General features: G+C 42.6%; 2 protein-coding genes and 2 long non-coding RNA genes across 7 annotated transcripts in view; 2 read left to right on the forward strand and 2 right to left on the reverse strand.

The window, feature by feature from the left end:
• On the reverse strand, positions 1 to 2,497 carry PRR15 (proline rich 15). Of its 2 annotated transcripts, none has more exons than XM_068207944.1 (2): positions 2,413 to 2,497; positions 1 to 1,911 (listed from the first exon to the last, which is right to left on the reverse strand). In XM_068207944.1, the coding sequence occupies exon 2, from the start codon at positions 1,903 to 1,905 to the stop codon at positions 1,543 to 1,545; it is 363 nt and encodes a 120-aa protein (XP_068064045.1). In that variant the 5' UTR covers positions 1,906 to 1,911; positions 2,413 to 2,497; the 3' UTR covers positions 1 to 1,542. The 2 variants fall into 2 exon arrangements, with proteins under 2 accessions (XP_068064045.1, XP_068064039.1); XM_068207938.1 differs by lacking the exon at positions 2,413 to 2,497 and adding an exon at positions 2,260 to 2,366 and having other exon boundaries at positions 1 to 1,914.
• The window catches only part of LOC137484252 (uncharacterized), a 26,740-nt gene continuing 9,398 nt past the window's right edge, over positions 2,272 to 19,613 (forward strand). Inside the window, exons 1-2 of the long non-coding RNA XR_011004800.1 lie at positions 2,272 to 2,392; positions 14,220 to 14,866. This is a non-coding gene — a long non-coding RNA (uncharacterized lncRNA). The remainder of the gene's footprint in view (positions 2,393 to 14,219; positions 14,867 to 19,613) is intronic.
• Positions 2,757 to 9,684, forward strand: LOC137484242 (uncharacterized). Of its 3 annotated transcripts, none has more exons than XR_011004796.1 (4): positions 2,757 to 2,788; positions 3,290 to 3,339; positions 4,048 to 4,218; positions 9,592 to 9,684. It is a non-coding gene; the product is annotated as an uncharacterized lncRNA (long non-coding RNA). The 3 variants fall into 3 exon arrangements; XR_011004795.1 differs by having other exon boundaries at positions 2,758 to 2,788; positions 3,212 to 3,339; XR_011004794.1 differs by lacking the exon at positions 2,757 to 2,788 and having other exon boundaries at positions 3,179 to 3,339.
• The window catches only part of CHN2 (chimerin 2), a 159,753-nt gene continuing 150,461 nt past the window's right edge, over positions 10,322 to 19,613 (reverse strand). The window contains exons 11-13 of the mRNA XM_068207925.1: positions 16,770 to 16,907; positions 15,810 to 15,915; positions 10,322 to 12,170 (exon numbers count right to left, since the gene is read on the reverse strand). Of these exons, the coding sequence (XP_068064026.1) occupies positions 11,999 to 12,170; positions 15,810 to 15,915; positions 16,770 to 16,907 (416 nt within the window). The 3' untranslated portion in view covers positions 10,322 to 11,998. The remainder of the gene's footprint in view (positions 12,171 to 15,809; positions 15,916 to 16,769; positions 16,908 to 19,613) is intronic.

The raw sequence follows: 19,613 nt of genomic DNA on the forward strand, positions 1-19,613 counted from the left end.
TACGTTGCCCGAGTTTATTGCACAGAAGCTTTCAAGGTTCATTACATATTATTGTGCACATTGAACCATGGGGCACTTGCCCAGCATCTAGTGCAACATTTCAGTGATTGTCAGTGGCTGGTTTAATCCATATTTTCAACTGGAACTCAGTTCTTATTTCCTTTCTAGTCACTTTTTATTTTTAATTGACCTCAAATGATTAGTTACAACCAAAGAAAATCATAACAGCATAATACTTGACTGTAAGGAAAAAATTTTCAATGCCTGCCACTATGTAGTATCTTGTATTCAGAAAAAGTCTAAAACCCTTTTAACAATATAAAGCATATTGAAAATGCATTTAAAATAAATAAGTCAGTTGTTGCTACATCACCTACTATCAAGAAATGTGTAATTGCCAAGTATTTTTAGCTGATTTTGCTCTGTAAGGCACAACACCAGTACAAATCTGGCTTATATTTATTTGTCCAAAAAAAAAAAATCCAAGAGCTCTTAGAGGGAGTGGATAACTACTCTAGTGAAAGCACATTATCTCACCATCAGAAGAAATCCTGGGACACTTAACCTTGCTTCAAAAGCCTCAGACACACTTCCAGCCTCAGTGGTAAACACTTCCAGTGGTGCCCAAGCCTATTTCCACATTAGAACTGTAACCCTGCTTGTGCTTTCCAGGGCTGGTCTCATCTCCCAAAAGCATGTCTACATCTTATCACACAATTTTGTCACCGGAGCTTCATTATCCCAGTTATCACCAATTATGCAAAAATCATGTATCCCCTGTGAATTGCTAGACAACACAGGCCTCCCTCTGTAACAGAACTATGAGGGACCAGTCTCTGAAACACCTGCTTAGTACTACACAGTAAGAAGAGGACCATACCAGCATGGTCCTGCCTTTTCCATTTGTAAATGCCTTGTGATGTGGGACATCAGTGAAGGCAAGTTCCTGCCCCTCACAATACCTCTCCATCCCGTGGGGGATGGAAGATGTGTTTGTGGCTAATGGCAGGACTGGCACGCTTTCGGCACCACCGGAGGTCCTTGGCCCTGAAATTAGATAAGAGCACTTTGTTCCCCCCTTCCTTTGATAAGACAGCTTGTGAGATGAAAGCAGCAAAGCGCCTCCTCAGCTTGAGAGCTAGAAGGAACTGGGTCACAGGCCTCAGAGTCAGCACGCTGGCTCCTGGCGAGGGCTGTGGGAAGGTTCAGAGACGCCACCATCGGCCTTGGGATAGCACCTTTGAGTCTGCTCACCACAGTACAGGGAGTGGGGTGTTTATTTGTGGTTTTTTAAAAAGACAATCGCATCGTCCCGTCATCCAGGGGTTTGGTGTTGGCGGTGTTCACGTAACCCAGCAATTCCCTCGCCTGGCAGCGGTGCTGGGCTCCCCGCAGCATCCGGCCAGGGTCAGGGAGGCCGCTGCCTACACGTCACCCATGGGTCCAAGCCCAGCTGTGGGGCAGTCACCGACTCCGGCTGCCTGTCCCACCAGTTCTCCGGCCACCCATCCAGTGGCAGCTCCTCGGCAAGGTCCTCCTGGCCTACTCGGCCCCTTGGGCGGCATGGCCTGGGGCGCCACCGCCGTCGAAGACCTCGGGGCTGTCGGCCAGCAGCGAGGTGCGCACCTTCCGCCGCTCCTTGAAGCGGCCCGAATGGGACACTCGGAGGCTCCGCCGGTTGCCGACTCCGGTTCCCGCGGCGTCGCCGCTGCCGAAGGGAGGGAGCTGCTCCTCCCGGCCGTCGGGGCTGGGGGTGTCGGCGGGGGTCTCGCTGGCGACGGGGTGCGGCGGGGCTACCGGCGCTTCCTTGTGCTTCTTCTTGCTGGTCAGCGATTTCCACCAGGGCCCGGCCGAGCCCTTCACGCCGGCCCGAGGAGCGGCAGTGGCCGCGGCGCTGTCCGCCATCTCGGGCTCCTGCTGCGGGGAAGAGGGCGAAGACGGGTTGGCAGCCGAGCACGCTGCCGCCCCACTCTCTCGGCGCCGGGACTCCTGCTCCCCAGCACCGGGGGACGGGCAGCGCTGCCGGGGAGGTGTGCCCGGCGCCCGGGAGGGGCCCGCGGGGAGGGACGCGTCCTGCGCCGGCGGCCGGGCGGGCACGGGGGGAGCGTTCTGCGCCCCGTCGAGCGGCTCGGAAGCGCCGCCCGCCTCCGTGCGCGGCTCGTACAGCCTCAGGTAAATGACGCCCCGGAGCCGGGCCGCGGGTCCCGCTCCCTGCACTCACCGCCCCCCACACCCAGAAGCAGACCCGAGATCCGGTACCTTGGGGCTGCTGCCTCCCCGCGGGACGAGGCCGGGAACCCGGCGCGTCCTGGGGCTCCTGCGATGGGGCTCCTTTCGCTCCCCCCTCCCTCCTTCCCTCCTCTCCCCGCCCCGCCGGCTCCCTGCGCAACAGGTACGGGAAGCGACACTGACCTGCGGCGCCCGCCCGGCGCGGCGGGAGCGCACTCCTGCCCCGGGGAAGCGCGGCCGCCGCCGCTCGGCCCTGCGGTCCCCCGGCGCGGCGGGAAGGAGCGCAGCGGCCGGCGGGGAGGGCGGCCGGGCGGCTGTGCGGGGCGGTGCGGAGCGGAGCGGAGCGGAGCGGCGGCAGGTGCCGGCCGGCCCCGCGGCTCGCCCCCGTGGGCGGAGCGGCGGCCTGGCCAGCCCCGGGGCCGGGCGGCTCCCGCTCACCTGCCCAGCTCCCGCCGAGTGGGGCAGGAGGGGCCGGTGTCCCCTCCAGGGAGACCGCGCGGTGGAGAGACAGGGGGAAGGAGCGGAGGAAGAGGAGGAAGAGCAGGGAGCCTCAGCGTAGGTGAGGCAGCGCCGTGAAATCCGGAGCTGCCGAAATGCATGCGGTGTTGCCAGCGTGCGTGGCTGAAACAAAATATCACTGCTTTTTGTTTGTGCACGTGATGGATGTGCGTGGGTGGGTGTTTTAGAGCCTTGGAGAAAATAGAACTGTGGTTAACTGCCCTTCTTTAAAAAACGAGTGGTTCTATAGGTCACACGATGTAGTCTGGTACTTGTATCCAAATTACCTTTGTAACTGGGACTTTGACTTTCTGTGTGTTGATGGATACATGACCATACAACGACTTTGTCTTCTTTCATTCTCCCAGAAAGGAGAAAAAAAGCTTTGCTTGTGCCACACCATGTGTTAGAAGTGATTATTTGTCCTTTGGAGAGCTATGCCATGTAATATGTGTTTGATTCCTAACGCTCTTCCCATCAGCAGTGAGCCACTCAAGGATGCCTATGATGGTGCAGAAGAGTGTGTGAAAGCAGCATATTTCAGCCTCATTGTCTTTTGTAGATCAACTTCTGCTACTTGCAGCTTCCCCGAATAGCCCATAAAGATAAAAGGTATGGAAATTGGTGAATGTGGGTTACTGAGGAAGAGGAGCCTGGGGCATGCACTTACATTACTCTGTAGATTGCCCTCTTCAAAGACAAAGGCTTTTGGATAGGGAAGCATACACTTGAAAATGTACACTCCAAATTGTCTATCATATTAATTAAAATCAACAGCAAAAAAAAAATCTATGGAATAAAACACAAACTTCCAGTGATAAAATATGGCCTTTACATTCCCTCCTAACAAGTAGGCAACTAACATTTTCCAAGACATAAAGCACCAGGGCATCAGGCTCTCTTGGCCCAAGGACAGTAGCAGACCACAGGGTCAAGTTTCTCCTTGTGACTGACCTGCTGCTTTGCTACTCGTATCTGTAGAGAAACAGAACACCAGCATCTCTCCCCATCTTGTGTCCCAGGAAAGTGCCTGGGAAAAAGGGAATTTTTGTAGAAATAAAGATTTTTATTTTTAAATGCTCTTTTCACAAAAGCATTGCTGGTTGTCTTTTATAGCTTTCACTCTGCGAATAGGCTTATACAAAACATTTAGTATTTATTTTATTTTGATTACCATACAGCTGACCTCTTAGCTCACAAAATGCCAAACTTACATCAAATCAGTGGGTTTTTACTTTCAGTTAAACCCATTTCAGTGAGAACTAGAATGAGAGATTTTTCCTTTTTGACTGACAGCAAAGTGTACTGACATCATTCCAGTGTACTGACAGCAGAGTCTACTGAAAAGAGAGAGGTAGGTTGGGAAGCTTTGTAAGAGCTGTGGGAGTGGGAGGATGTTGCCTGCATGAGTCTGTGGTGGTGCAGGAGGACAGCAAAACCTGCTCTGCTTTTGAAAGTCACAACGTGCTGTTCCACAAGATTGTCACTAAGGTTAGTGTTTATACCAAAACAACTCTGACAGTGAAAATGTATGCTCTCTCCCTTTCTTGCTGCAACAGTACTTGTTGCATTCTTTCAGTATACATATATTTACAGTGTTTATTTAAACAGAAAAGTAAATAACATATTGCCTATTTAAATGCATGGAAGTTGGATAGCACATTCATTTAATAACATTGCTGCAGTTAAATTCTGTCCTGTCTTTGCAGGAGGCTGGGATAAAAAGCAGTGGTGTTTTGTAGTCCCAGCTAGGGTGGATGTGCAGGATTCTAGCAGATTCCTCAGTACACTGCAAAATAAAATGGTAGGGCCTTTTTTTACATTATAACATGCTCCTTTTGTGTACAGTTGGACCATATTGATATAAGTTTCTTCATAATTCTGCAGGCTCTCCAAAATTCAGAAATATACTGGTATTTTCAAGACTTAGGTTCTCAAAGACTGATTTAAATGTCAGTCCTCAAACTAATCTTATTTACAACCCCTAACTGTTACTGCAGTGAATGAAAAAAAAATAGTGCTTCTTGCAGTTCCCACTGTCCTTTTTCCAAACTTTGCAGATTCTACTGCGCTCATGTTGAAACTGGGCTCTGGAAAGCTTGGATTGCCAAACCACATCCTTATCCCATTGTGTTGAGGGGACCCATCTCTACTGGCAGGACAAGAGAGGCACTGTCCACTGCCGACATCAGCCTTCCCAACCCCATGGAACCCTTTGGTTTCCAAAGCTCTGATATTAAGTACAGTTACATTTATACCAAGGAGACCCTCAGAAGCATAACATACACTAGTGAATATTGATATTAGAACTCTTATTTACCCTGGAGCCCCAGATCATCCAGCAAATATACTGGATGTTTTAAACTTGTATTTCTCAAACGCCAGTGTTAAGGCCAAGGACGTGTTCATGCCAACTGAAAAGAGCATGGCACTGGCACCTACAGAGAGCAGAGCTCTGCTAAGGTCCATATTCCCAGCAATATTCAATGTTTGTATCTTCAAGCTTCAATTAAACTCTTAACCCTGCCCTGATATACAACTGAGCAATTGGCTTATAGAAAAAAAATGCAACACTGATACCTGCTGGCACAAGTTGGCCCTTTAAAATTCAGCATTAAAACCAGTTATTGGAACTCTTAAGTCTCAGAGCCTAAATGTTACATTAATTTAAACCAATGGACCTCTGTGCAAAGGAAAAGATCACACAAACAACCGTCTCCCGTCTGTGTCAAGCTGCCAATTCAGAAGAAGCCAGCAGTAACTTAATTTCTTGTAGATTTAGATTTCCATGTGCCAGCAGCATCTCAAATCTTACCTTTGCCATAATAACCACAGGAAGGACTCCAACCATTTTATGATGGACAAGAACATTTTTCCTGTTGACACCAGGCTGCTGCTCAAGGCTGTGGAACTGCAGCATTCATTACCAGTCTATGTCTGCCCTGCCAAAAAACCCCCCATATATTATATATATAACCAGAGCATGGGTTTTAACCCTGCACCTGGTATATTTAGCCTATTAGTGGTGACTCCCTGGCATAATTTCAAATTTGGGCCTCTGTCTGTATGTCCACCGGTCAGGCATGGTTTCAAGGCAATGGGAAAAAATGATTATTCCCCTTAAGCGGAATGTATGAAACTATACAAGTTTGTCACCCTCACTAACTTTATTGCAACAGGCTTTGCACCCTCCAACACTTCAGTTCACAACCACTCCTCATATAACAGTCTAGGACATGTATTGCACCATAGCCTCTGGGTATGAAAGCAGCAGTTGGATGGGCTGAAACACAGCCCTTGCACAATTTTTGAATCAGTGCCTCTAGACAAAAAATGAGTCTCAAAGGCCACAGGTGACACTGAGAGGACCTCATTTAAGTACAATATAATATGGATAGGGCATGATTGCCTTGACTCCATTTTATTGGCTGACACAGATATAGTTTTAAGTTTTCTGATCTTACCTCCAACACTAGGGCAGACAGCGTCCTTATTTACATGGGCCCTGTGAAGGGAACTAATCCTGTAGCAAGGTGTTAGCTTAGTGCTAGCACTCATTCTCATTTGATGGGAAGTTCAGCTGCAGGAATAAATCTGTCTCAGAACTCAACAGGTTCTGAAACTACACTACAAGGCCCAAAACTTCATCAAAACAGACTGTAAATACAGCTCCTCAAATTTTCAGTTCCCAGCTAGCCTCTGACACCAGCCCCATTCTTACATTTGTATGTCCAGCAGCAGTCTGATTCTTTGAATCCCAAACTCTTGAAATTTGTCTTCTCTTTCACCCTTATAGTATCTGAAGTTAAAACCAAGGTCCTATTCCTTCATCAGATCAGAAAAATATGGATATATATGGTGACTATTGACATCAGTACCCTTCCTAGTTCTGAAGGCCTTGCAAAAAAGTGTTCATCCAATATCCCTGTTCTTAACCAGAGAATCCATGCACTGTATGGAAAGACAGAGCTGATCATTAGTGATACCAACATGCTGCAGTTTTCACAACTTTGGGAACCACTCAGTCATTAAGGCTTTAGATTTCCAAGGTCTGTCCCTAATTCCTACTTTAATTGTAACTGTGACACTCACATCTGAAACAACAAAAACCCCACCATGAGCAACAGCTCCTTATTGACATCATCCCTATAACATCATTCCTATTCTCAATACTGAAGGCTGTGCAGCTTGCAGTGACAAGTCTGGTTCTTCATTATTTGGATTACTAACTTAACCCTGTTACCTATGGATGTTATGATACCTATGGAGCACAGTCTCCTGAAGTTCTTAGGCAGCAGCATGTGGTAATTAATATGGATTTATATGTACATTGATCATCATTTGTGCCCTACAGTAGAACAGAAATTAAGGTATCTTCAAATATGGCTGACAGCAATTTATGCTCTTTAAGATTTAACTCTACTCCTCATTATAACAGTCCTTTTAGTGATAGCAAATGGCTCATACTTTCAAGAAAAGAGAGAATGTTTTGACTGGCACCTTGTCAGGCTCTGCAATGAAAGCAGCTTCCAGTGGCAACCTTGGTTTGTGCCATCCCCAAATCTGCTACAAACTAAACCCTGACAGTTTCTCTACTTATAAGCAGCTGTTCGTTTTTACTGTAGCTTACAAAGCACTTGCCCCCTCTGACACAAGCTTTCTTCCTAAATGCACTCCTTAAAACATCCTGCAATAATCCATGTTCTTCAGGCTTTGAATTCCCAGTCCTGGCACTACCTGTAGCATCAGCATAATTATATTCAGAACACCATGCCTTTGGAGAAAGATAATGTAAAGTATGGCCCCACATAAGATCCACTGATGTCCTGAATTTGCAGGCCCTAGAGCACTCAGCAATAATCTTAGTTCCCTAAGGTTCAGATTTCTGAACCTTAACTGTTCAGAAATCTGAACTGTTAAGGTTCAGATCTTAACTGTTTTCTTTCATCAAGGAATTAATCTCTACAGCTAAAGAACATAAAGCGTATTGATGCTCTCACCCTTATCTCTATTAGCCCTATAGTCTCTTCATTCCCTTTAGATAGCTGTAGGAATAACAATGTAATTCTGCTTTGAAGATCCAGTTGGATGGCATTCTTCTTGCCTAAGTGTTTGTGAACTACCTCCCTACTCAAAGAGTTTTTGTGCTTTCGGTCCCTGATTATGGGTAGGGGGTTTATTAGCACTGCAATATTTTTTCCTCTCTTTTCTGCAGAACTTCACTCTGTACTTGTCAATAAGAGAGATAAGAAGATGGTCAGACTCCTGCAGGGAGGTTGCAGAGGAGTTGGACTAGCTAGCCTTTAAAGGTCCCTTCCAACTCAAAATATTCTATGATTCTGTGATTCTGTAATTCAGTCCAGCTATTTATTACTCCAGGTATTTTCAGCATCTCTCCAAGGTCTCACTAAGCCCAGAGTTTAATCACACCTGGAATCCCTTCTCCCTCCCGTGTACTGAATTTCCCAGTAATACACAGCCCAGGTCTGTCAAAAACCTTGTTTCAGAAGAGACCCCAAACCTGATACATTCCTTCCCAGAGTCTTAGGCTAAGTGCCCCTGCAGCACTGTCTCTGTCAATAAGACTCAAATGTTGTGTGAGGTTTGAGAACATTATATGTGGGGGAAAGTGTAGTCTTACTTCTTCTTTAGAAATAAATGAATGTGTTCCAATTCACCCACCTTTGTGCTGTGTTAGACATGTTTTGTAGCTTAAACTGACCTCAGCTTGCAAAGCAGAGTTGAGAACAAGGCTCTGTCTTCTTTGTATTTTGTAACTTCATGTTAAAAAAAAGTTTTCCTTACTATGCACTTTGTTTCTCTTTCTTTCCCCTCTCCCTCACATACTCTTCTCCTTCCTCAGTAACTTCTACATCCTCTCTACAATTCCAATAGTATTTGACAGCAGGATAGAGATAATTAAGTTTCTCAGCAACTGGTGTCTGGGTGGAGGAGCCCTGAATTGGTGTCTCATTTGAGGAAACCCTTTGACTGTTCCCTGTCCGTGTTCCCATGCTGTCTCAGGATGTGTGTGCTTTGGAATCAGACACAGAGCATGCTGCCTTGTTTCCAGCATGGTGGCATCAGAGAACAATTCCTTTGCTCACTTCCCTGGTGGGTTCCAAATACTTAAACCTGACAGCAATGAGTCTCACAAAGATGAGTATAAAGAAGAGATTTCAACTGTTCTGCGGCACTCTGGAAAGCTACCACCTTACAAACCATTAACATAACTTTGATGTAATGTTTCACTGATGGTGGCTAAGACACTTCTGCTTTATGGAAGGCAAGTTGTCTCCCCCCAGCTGCTGTGAGGGTGTACAGAGTGGCACCAAGAACATGGGGATAGTTGAATGGCAGATGGGAATCGGGAGTGGGTGGCTGCAGGAGGGGACTTGCTGCTTCACCAAAGGCCTTCTCTAATAGCTGGAGGTGAACAAGTTTTCTGCTGAACACCTGGCTGCAGGCAGGATCCACTGCAGTCAGACACCGGTGTCTCACCTGCCCCCAGTGGTGCAGAACTGTCTTCTACCTGAGATGAAATGACCTAGCCAGGAAGTTACATGGGCTCACACAGCCTCCTGGAGCATCTTTCAAAGGACTCTTACTACTTGCTGCTAGTGCCTCGTGTGAGATAAGTCATCATGCCCTTGCTGAATGCTTTGAAGCAAAGGGAAGGATTTGGTTTAATCCAGTCAGACCCATTTTCCCCCTGTGTACTGGATTATAGGTTTCCATTAAAGGTAAACATGATTTTTCTATTGTCTCAGCGGTCAGTTTTGCAGAGGGAAGTCTGCTGCCTTTTTACTTCCTCAAATGGTGAATCTGAAATGGTCTTACCTCATCTGGGCCACTCAACCCCAGGTGCAGCAGTGATGTCCACAGCAAGTCCAACAGGAGATGAAGCAGGCACAGCACAAGGTGGCACTGATGAGGTGTGGAGGGGACAGGGGCCTTACCTCTGTGCTCAGAATGCACAGAGGATGACAGACATTGGTTGATCAGTTAGAAAAGTGAAATGTGAACAATTTCGTAGATATTTGTGTTTTAAGATGCAGAATCATATTAATCCCTCTGTCCAACAGATTAGAAACTGCTCTCCAGACACTAAGCATGGATGCTTCTAGGCACACTGCCTTGTACGCTCATCAAATCCTTAAGATGGGACATGTGTTGGAGATTCCAGATGGTGAGACAAGCTAAAGATGCCTGTGTTCTACCTTAAAAAAAACAACTCATAATGGAACTGACCAGAAAAAAATAAAGAAAACCATTGTTAGTCAAATGTCTGTGTTCAAGAGTGTGGAAAAATACTCTGTTGGCATTGATTCTTGGATATTTATTAGATTGATGTTGGGATTCATTGCTTGCTTGGCATTTTGCATAGCGGTGGTTCAGGGTGGTCTCTGAAAATAAACATGTGCCTGTGCTTGGCTGTGGTAGTATGGGCAACCTAGTGCCAATCTGAAACTGCGACATGCAGTAAGACTGTTCTAAATTTTTGAGCAGGAAAGTTTCCAGCAATGTCACAATGGTAATTAGTGATTGATTTTTGTTTGGCAGCTTGCCATGTAGTCAGTGACAGACACCAAAACTCTTTTAACACATTTAATGGGATTTTTCCTTCCATTTACACTATCATAAATTACAAAGCATATTTCACTTCACAAAATAAAACCATTTCCAGATCATTTTTATGACAGTATTAAGTAGTACATAACCTACAACAAATAGTCCTGTACCAGGCAGGAGGCTCTATGGAAGTATTGGGAACTCAGACTATTTAGCACTTGCTCTGCAATCTGGGTTAATCTATCTAGCCCTTAGTTATTTCTCTAGAAGACGACAAATTTACAGTCATACCCTCTACCTCTCTTCATTATCATAGTTACACATATTTTTCAATTTGAATAGAAACATGTGCTCCCTGAAATAATTCAGGAAACTGCATCACTGAGTTACCAAGCATGTGATACAAATGATCAAGATGAGGGAGTATTAGAATTTTTTTGTACTGAAAATTGAGTTTGGTAGTAAAGTATGTTGATTTTCTATGTTTGCAGAAACATTTCATGCTGAGAAGCAGTTTTACCATTAGGAATAAGTTGCAGTTAGACTACAGACTCTGTAGGTCAATGTTTGTGAGGGGAGAAAAACATTAAAATTTGGTAATAATTAAATTTACCAGCTCCCACATGTCCTACACATTCTGTCTTTCCTTTTTTTTTTCTAACAAACCATCAGGAAACACATTCAAGATAAATACCTACAATTTTAGCAGATTTACTGTACATTTATAAATAGAGAAACATGACAAAACATAAGTAAATTTTTACAGAAAAACCAAATCCTTCATCATTCACCCAAAAAAGTGCTGACTTTCAACAAGGCCAGAAAATATCCAGTGTCCCAGCATCACGTAATTTATATATTACTGTAATCCAAGAAAAATCTGGCATGTGAAACTGATACTACCACCAGGACTTAAAAAAATTTCTCAAGACCTTATTTTACATGGGAGAAAAAAAAAAAAGAGAATATGCTGTATGTTTTGGGAAATAGCAAATAGCTAGATGTGTACAATCCTAGGATGCTAGTGCCTAAATGCAAAGAAACCTAAGGAAAGCTGAAATATGCCCAAGAAAGGTATTCACCTTTAAAACACTTGCAATGGAAGAGGTATGTCAGGATAATACTGCATTAGTGGCAATTGTTTTCAATATATCATAGCAAAAACGCAGGAAATAATTATGTGAAAATAATCAATGCACCGCATTGATTTATAGTTTGCTAAAATAAAATGCCATTCTTTCAGCTAGGTAAAGTAAAAATATCTTTATAATATAGGTTCTGTTTCACAATTGACATATATAATTACGTCTCATGAAGAAGGAAGGGTATAGGCATATACAAGTAACACTGATTAAGTACCTTTTTGCTTCTCTAGCCATATTAAAATATGTTTTTTGTTTCTTAATAAGTTAGCAATAAAATTGTTTGAAACTTTTCAAAACAAATATACATCTGAGGCAAGGCAAAAGATACAAGGTAAGAGGATTTTTTCTGACCTTCTTTTTCCCTTCTACAAAGAGGCATATGTCTATGAGACATAGGCTTTCCCTAAACATTTTGGCATCCATCTGCAACTTTGCAGAAATTGAAGTGCAGTCAAGGAACTCTTCCTTTCTGTTTAAAAAAATTGAAAGAAATGTTGTTTTTACTTCAGACTAATTATCTTAAAACAAATGGCTTTGAAGATATGCCTCTCTGACTAGAAGAGAACATCTTCATTTTCTATTAAAATCTGCACAATTAACTTCTGGTACCGCATGTCATTCAGTGTAGCAAGGGTACTGTCCTCTGGAGGTCTCATTAAAGTAGGTCCAAACACTATTCCCAGATTTTCAGCATTCATAAAATTCTCCTTTTCATGCAAGGTAACCCTAAAATAGAAAAGAAAAAAAAGAAAAAAAAAAAGAAAAAAAAAAGATAAATAAAGTAATTAGTTGAATTAGTTGCTTACTTTCCAGAAAAAAAAGAATATCTGCATCTTTGTAGTCTTGCTTCACATCAAGCACTGGTATGTAGACATTTTTCATTTTTCTCGATACAATAACTGTTTCACAGTTCTATATTGTTACTTTTTCACAACAAGTACAATGCAGCTGCAATGGGACTGCAATTTTTACAGCCTTTAAACACCTCTCATGGGCCTCTTCAGTGATATTTCCGTGTGACTGTCTGTTAGGGTGTAAGAATTAGTGGCAATTGCTTTTTTAAAAGCATAATCATGATTTAAATGATGATGTATGGAGCAGTCCTCTATGCTACAGTAACTGCAGTTCTCTGGCAGGTTGTGTTTGGTGTGTATCACATAGGGGGTGAGGATGTGCTCCACAAATACAGGCACAGATTTTCCTTAGACTACCAATGCTCCCAGACATGATTCCAGCCTGCAGGAACCCACCCCTTCACATGGATGTTCTGCCTTGCTGGCTGCCTCAGGCCAACCAGGAGCTGAGTGAGTCCAACTCCTTGTTACACTTCAGGAATAGGCTGAATCCTGCACCTGCCTGGAGAGGTGGCTTGCTTACCTTGGGCTACTATAAATGCCATCTGTCCTTGACAGAGAGCAGAGGCACTTCAGGGAACAGCCCAGGTTGTTTTGTTTGCTGACATAGGTCATGTAATGTAAATACAAGAACAGATGGACTGCTTATGGCTGAAGCAAAGAAAGGCCACTAAGGATTGGCCAAGCTGCAGAGAAGTCAGCCCTGTCTGGAAAATCAGGCCTGCTGGAAAATGCAAGTGTTCTCAAGGTTTCCCTCCAGGCAGCAGCGCTGGATCACATCAGTGTTGTCCTGTTTGAGTGGCATATTGAGTTCAGTCCTGAGAGTGCTCCTGCACTGTGGTGTAGGACAGCCACAGCCCCTTAATCCGTCATGGTCCTTGATCAGTCGTGGTCCAGACATTTCCTGTGAGAAGTACAGCCTGGATAAGGTTTCACATCTCCTTCATACAACTACTCTGCCAGGGTGAAGCACATCTAGTTTTGGAGACAGCTCTCCTGGCAACAGCTGAGGCCTTTCCTAGCCATGGCAATTCCCAGCTGGATTCACTCATGCTGTCACAGGAGCACAAAGTGGCTGAAACCAGAAGTACTCTGGTCTTCCCTTGTTTGCAAGGCACTCATATGACTTGGTTGTGCTTCTGCTGTTGTCGCTCTGCAAAGAATGGCTCTGTCACAGAAAATTGCTGTTCCTCTTTGCTTTCAGGACAGAAATCCATTAGTGCCCCTACTCACAGATACATCCTCATCTTCTAGCACATATATTAGCTGTGCTTTGCAAGGAGCAAAGACAAACCAAGGCTGTGAAGCTGAAGCCACCTCTTCACCTCAAAGCTGAAGCAAGTGTATGTCTGACACTCTGCTTTCCCTCTGTGCATGTATGCAGCACAGATGTTCAACAACTGTGCAAAGCTATGCAGATCTTACTAGTACCTCCGTTCAGGAGTGTGGGGCTTGCTGCACAGCTGGGGTGAACACAGACAAGATTCAGAGCTTGACTGCAATGTCAGCGTGGATGAAGTTGTATGTATTTCACCACAGGGGGGACTGCTCATGCTATTGCATTTCCTTCAATTTTGAGCAAAAAGTTATCAGGAAGGTAATTAATTGACCGACAAACTCATTTTTTTGTTGCTGATGTGTCCTCTGCTGAATTTTCCTATGATTTTAACAACTCTGGAGTTTCTTTTCAACTGAGAAACAGTGGTGGTGTAGGTGCTGTGACCCTGCTGTCCTTACATAGACTCCCTTATACTGGTGCATGTTTTATCCATGCAGGAAGAGTCCTAGGGTGTTGAAATTGGAACTCTGTGTTTAATCTACAGAACAGCATAGTCTGAACCTTAATGATTCATTCCTTTCACATTCAAATCTCTCCAAAAGATTCTCCATAGGAACTGATGTACACTTGATTTCCATGCAGACAAAAAAAGCTACAATTTGGGAATGGAGAGGAAACTTCTTGCATGACTTGCAGATATTTGATATTTGAGAAAGGAAGCCTAATCAGCACTTCAGACTCTTCCTGCCTCATCAGTAGTTCAGCTCAACAGCTGAACCAAAGCCTGGACTACAGTTCATGAGAAGCAGGAAGGTAAGTCCATACATGTATATTAAAAATTTGCTGCCAGGATACGAAAGTACTGATTCTGTGTGCAGGTCACTTTTCTACAGGCTCCACAGGCCTTCTTAAAAGCTGATGTGAGTCATCATCAGTTGTCCATGCATATGTACTGGCAAGGGTGCGTATTTGCACATCTCATTTCTGCAGAGTCCAAAAAAGCTCCTGCATGCCCAGGTAATGTCCCATCAAGGGGAAAAATTACTCAATTGTAATGACCTGAGCTGATTCAAAATGAGGAGAAGTCTCTGCATAATGAGAACCTACTAGAGCATGAAGTGCACTTCACAAAAGTTCTCTGATGCAGTTTTATGTGAATTGAGGCCTTTTTAGGTTGGCATTAATAGTGCAGAATAGTGCAGATGAAACCCAGGAAGTACTCCACATTTATGGCTGTATTGCAAGTAGTGGGACAACTAAGAAGAGATCAGTGATTTTCTGAATAAAAAGTCAGTAGCTTTTTTCCTCCTTTATCCCTTTTCCTGTTGTTTCCAAGTAGCAAAGTTTAACCAGAGACAAGGAATAACTTGGGCAATATAGCCATAAATGAAGGCCTGCTTTGAGATGACAGCACCAGTCTGTACTCAGCTTCAGTTTAAAAAGAAGACCTCTTGAGGCATGTAAATAGCCAAAGCAGCAAAGCAGAGTTAGCATGGTTTTGAAAAACAGTTTTGCTTGAAATGAATGGAAGTGATGGACCCTCTCTGGAGCAGTCCTTAATTTTTCTTGGTACCTAGCTGAAAACTTGGAAAACTTGGAAGTACTCCTAAGTACCTTAAAAAATTAAATTTAGGCACTTTTGAAAATTCTGTATGCCTTATGAAGCCCCTTATGGATGTCTTATGTATGCCTAAAGAAGCTTTGGAAATCAAATGAGGCAGAACTTGTTTAAAACCAGGAGAGATATAACTGGGATCTGTATTACTTTTACTAGTCATATAAAAATAGGCCCTGCTTGGTTCTTGGCTTCCTGTGATGTGAGGAAACAACTCATGAGACAGCTCTTTCCTTTTAGGGCTATTGTTCAAGAAGAGAAAACAGGAGGTAAGGGGAGGCAGAAACAAAACATGGTCAAGTGCTGCTTCACAGCAGCACATCTCTGGAGTACCCACCACTGGGTATTTTTCAGATATTATCTGCCTTAGAGAGGTGTAACAAATGTCAATTAACTCTTGAAAGGTTTGAGATAATATGCCAGCAAAAGGATCTCTGCTACATAAATGGACAGCTTCTATGCACTTATACAAACAGCTTGTCTGCTTATCTGTAATATCATTGGTTTAGAGGCAGTGACCTAATGGAAGCTTTATTAGGACTTTCTGTAATATTTCTCTTTCAAAGCAGAAAATTGTTAAGCTCTTCAAGAATTACCCTGCATGTCAATTAACTCACTTTTTGAGATGAATCATTAGGTATCTAAGTGTCTCGTAGTGAGCAGCAGGGAGCAACATCAACACTTCATGTATTGCTTCTAGTCGTTCATCAGGATTGGAGATTTCTGTAAAAACACCAAACAGGATTAATGTTAATAGGGCTTTCCATGTGTACACAGCAATAAATCAGGAAGAGAACTTATTATTATGGAATCATTTACAAGCCATTGACTGTGCTTGCAGGGATAAATATTGCGCTCATAAATGTGACGCTTATCAGCAATTTCTGCATCCTCAAAAAAAAAAAAGGTTTTTAAAAGAAATCAGCAACAAAGACCTCCCAGGAGTTATCTCCATAGTCTGTAGCTCTGTCTACAGGTCTGTCCAGGTACAGTACCCGAGCTTTGTTAAGTGCTTCATAATACTATTCTGGCCATAACTGCCTATTTAAAATATTACAAAAGATTACTTTTATTAGCCTTCAAAACTAGATGGGAGTGTAGATATATGACTTTAGGACACTATGCTTGAATATTTAGGTTTAGCTAGAGATTGAAATGGCATGGAATTACTTCAAGATTTCTCAATGTATTTAAATATGTAGGTATGAATGATACCTACATATACTGAGCATCAGTGCTCATTTAGAACTGTTTGCAATCTCTCTAAAATTTTTTTAGATTTAGCAGGATTTACACTATTTTTTTATTTTGACATACAAAAAGACACTGAAACCACACTTTCTGATACTAGTCACTTATTTTGATACCATTCATTTGCTTTTATTTTTTTTTAACCTGCGTGACATCCCATCTGATGAACAATCATGCAAAAGTTTCATGTGAATAAAGGACATGGCAGAGAAGGAATGAAGACAGCACCCATCCTCCCCGTTTTTTTCTGTCCTTTCCTTTAACGTGGACAGTTTACGGATGGGAAATGTAAATAAAGGTTGGTACAAATGCTAAGCAATACTTACTTGCTGCCTCTATGAACTTGGAATAGGTGTCATAGGTGATCACAGGAATTGGTAAGTCTCTGAAATAGAGCTTCAGTGCTCCGGTAATGATGTTTATGTCTGGATAAATACTGGCAGAAATATCAGCCTTGTCACCATCTAGAAAAGGAGGAAGAAATGTGTTAAAAACCACCCTAATTTTGACAGAAGCAAGGCTAGTCTTCTAAGTCAGATTTATGGTGTGCAACCTGACAAGAAAATCAACCTGAAAGTGCCTGGAAGGCTTAAATGAGAATATATTGCTACCAAATTTACAGTATTATCAATGAGGAATGGTAGTTTCTTTATGTTTTAGTAAACAATTGATTTGCTCACATCTTTTGGAGGGGCTGGTGATTACAGCATCCATATCTGCAGAATACCACCTCAAACATACTGTTTTAATGTTGGATGAAAAAAACCATGTTAATAACATATTTCTTGCATTTAGCCCATTTATTCACTGAAACTAGGCTATTAATAATTTGTTCTGACATCATATTTTCCATCTGCAGATCTGTGCATAGGAATATGAATCATATTTTTATCTGCACTTGGGGAAAGACAGGCATGGAGAAATAACATGAATTTCCAGTCACCCTCAGGAGACCAGTAGGAAAAATCAAGAAACATCCAAATCTTGCATATATTGTACCAACATATCTATAGTGATTAGCTGAAACGAAAGCTGCTTTATTTTCTGCTGTCTTCTACTATCTTAATATTTGACTTATTTATTTATAGCAAAGATCTGAATTCAAATAGTCATGCTAAGGATTTTAGCTATACAATTATTCTGAAATGTGCATCACAGGTTTTTAAATTAATATGGATACTTGTAATGGATGAAATGATAAACAGATGAATTATGCATCTAAAAAGTCATACATTTTTTTTGTCACAATATACCAGTTAGTCAAAACTCTATGAAAGAGCACTTTTAAACACATGAGCTTAAAGTTTACAGGTGCTGCTGTGAAGTCCTGGCTTGCAAAGAGTGAAATTACAAAAAGTAGCAGCAAGGCCGGAACACTATAATTTTTCAAGTTCAAATGACTACCTCTGTTCTGTACTACCTAGTACCCTCCTAACCCACATTTTTTCTCCCTATCAAGAAATTCTGCTTTCTTCCCTTCCTGAGACCTCTCAATCTTGGCGGTCTTCCAGTAGAAAGATGGTCAAGTAGGGGGTGTGGCTGTCTGGATTTAACCCCCAGCTTTACCTCAGGCTTCCCTCAGGACAAGTGGGGCAGGTGAGGACCACATGGTGAGTGGGGTGACCCAAGGTTCTGCCTGTTTGTGCAGCAGAGAGGGGTTTGCTCTGTCTGGGATGTGCAGGCACAAGCTTGGGCTGTTACCAGCAAAGTGCTGACATGTTGTAAAGCCATTGCCTTGCTTGTCTCACAGTGACAGTGCTTGTGGACATGCCCTGATACAGACAGATGAGTGGGGGTGCTTGATACCAAGATGGAGATAAAGGCTTTCATAGCACAGTAAAAGAGTTTATATTGATTGCAGACATTTTATACAAACCTATGGCATTAATCTTGTACGGATATGTACTGTCCAATGTATGCACATAATTCTCATAAAGACTAATAGCACTACATGTTCTCATCAAGAGGAGATTATATGCTTAAGTGTTTAAAACAAACAGCCTTTCTTGATGCAGCTGAGCAGTCTGAATACATCCATCAGTATTTAATTTAATACAGCATCAATAAGCCCTAGGAGGATGTTTGCACTGCCCCAATCTTTTGTTTAATCCACACATTCCAGGCACGGTAGCATTAGTCTTGTAAAGCTTTGTGTGGAGAGCTCTATTTAATTGATGGACACTGAGCACTCAAAATGCTCCACTGAAAACAGATACCTCCGAGGAGCCAGCAGCTACATCGGAACAGATACAGCAAAACACAAGCTTACATCTATGATCCAGGTCACCAGTATACTAAATGGAAGTGTTATTTATTGAGTACTTCTACAAAACAGCCCAGCAAGCTTCCTTAAAGGGGCACTTCAGCTTGAGGTACTTCAAAGCACAATGTACTTCAAACATAACTCTTATTTGCATATGTGCTTACTGTAGGAAAAAATTATGAATTCCTCAGTCAAAGATTTTACTCTTCTCTTCAGAGACAAATACACATCCATTGGAAATGCACTGAAGTTTATTTTAAGGTGAGCCCAGAATTACATCTGTTGTAGTATACCCTGCACATTTTTGCAGCAGATATGTAGGGACTGGTGTGTGTATGCATATATAAATTACATGTGGTTTACATGGTACCTTCTGCATCACCACAATAATTTTTTTCACTCTTCAATACAGGAACTTTTTCAGATTGTAGTTGGCATTTTCAGTAAAATTGCAGCATCCATATGTTAATATAGTTTTGTTTTTTTATATTTTGGATTACAAGCATGTAGTCAATTTCAGCTTTACAAACCTAATTCTACCCAAACCCCATAATTTCTCTTTTTTTGTTAGTTTGACTCTCAATGTATTTTGTTGTATTATGTTGAAATTTGAATATCTCAAGAAAAATAAAGTTTTTATTATTTTCCTTAAAGGCTTCAGCTGATTTCAGATGCCATAGAAATTATCAATAGTTCATTACAGAATGAAATAGAATAAGTATTACATTCTTAAAGCCTCACCCATGCGCTCTGAATACTGAATTAGGTTTTATTTAAGTTCCTTTCTCCTAAGAGTTTTTTTTCATTGCACAACCTTTACCATGCTAGCACGCTTCTTTTAGTTTTTTCTTGGATTTGGCATTTGACAGGTTTTCAGCTACACTGGCAAAAGAGTATGATGCAGGAT

The sequence above is a fragment of the Anomalospiza imberbis genome, chromosome 1, assembly GCF_031753505.1.
Source record: "Anomalospiza imberbis isolate Cuckoo-Finch-1a 21T00152 chromosome 1, ASM3175350v1, whole genome shotgun sequence".
In the NCBI taxonomy this organism is placed as follows: Eukaryota; Metazoa; Chordata; class Aves; order Passeriformes; family Viduidae; genus Anomalospiza; species Anomalospiza imberbis.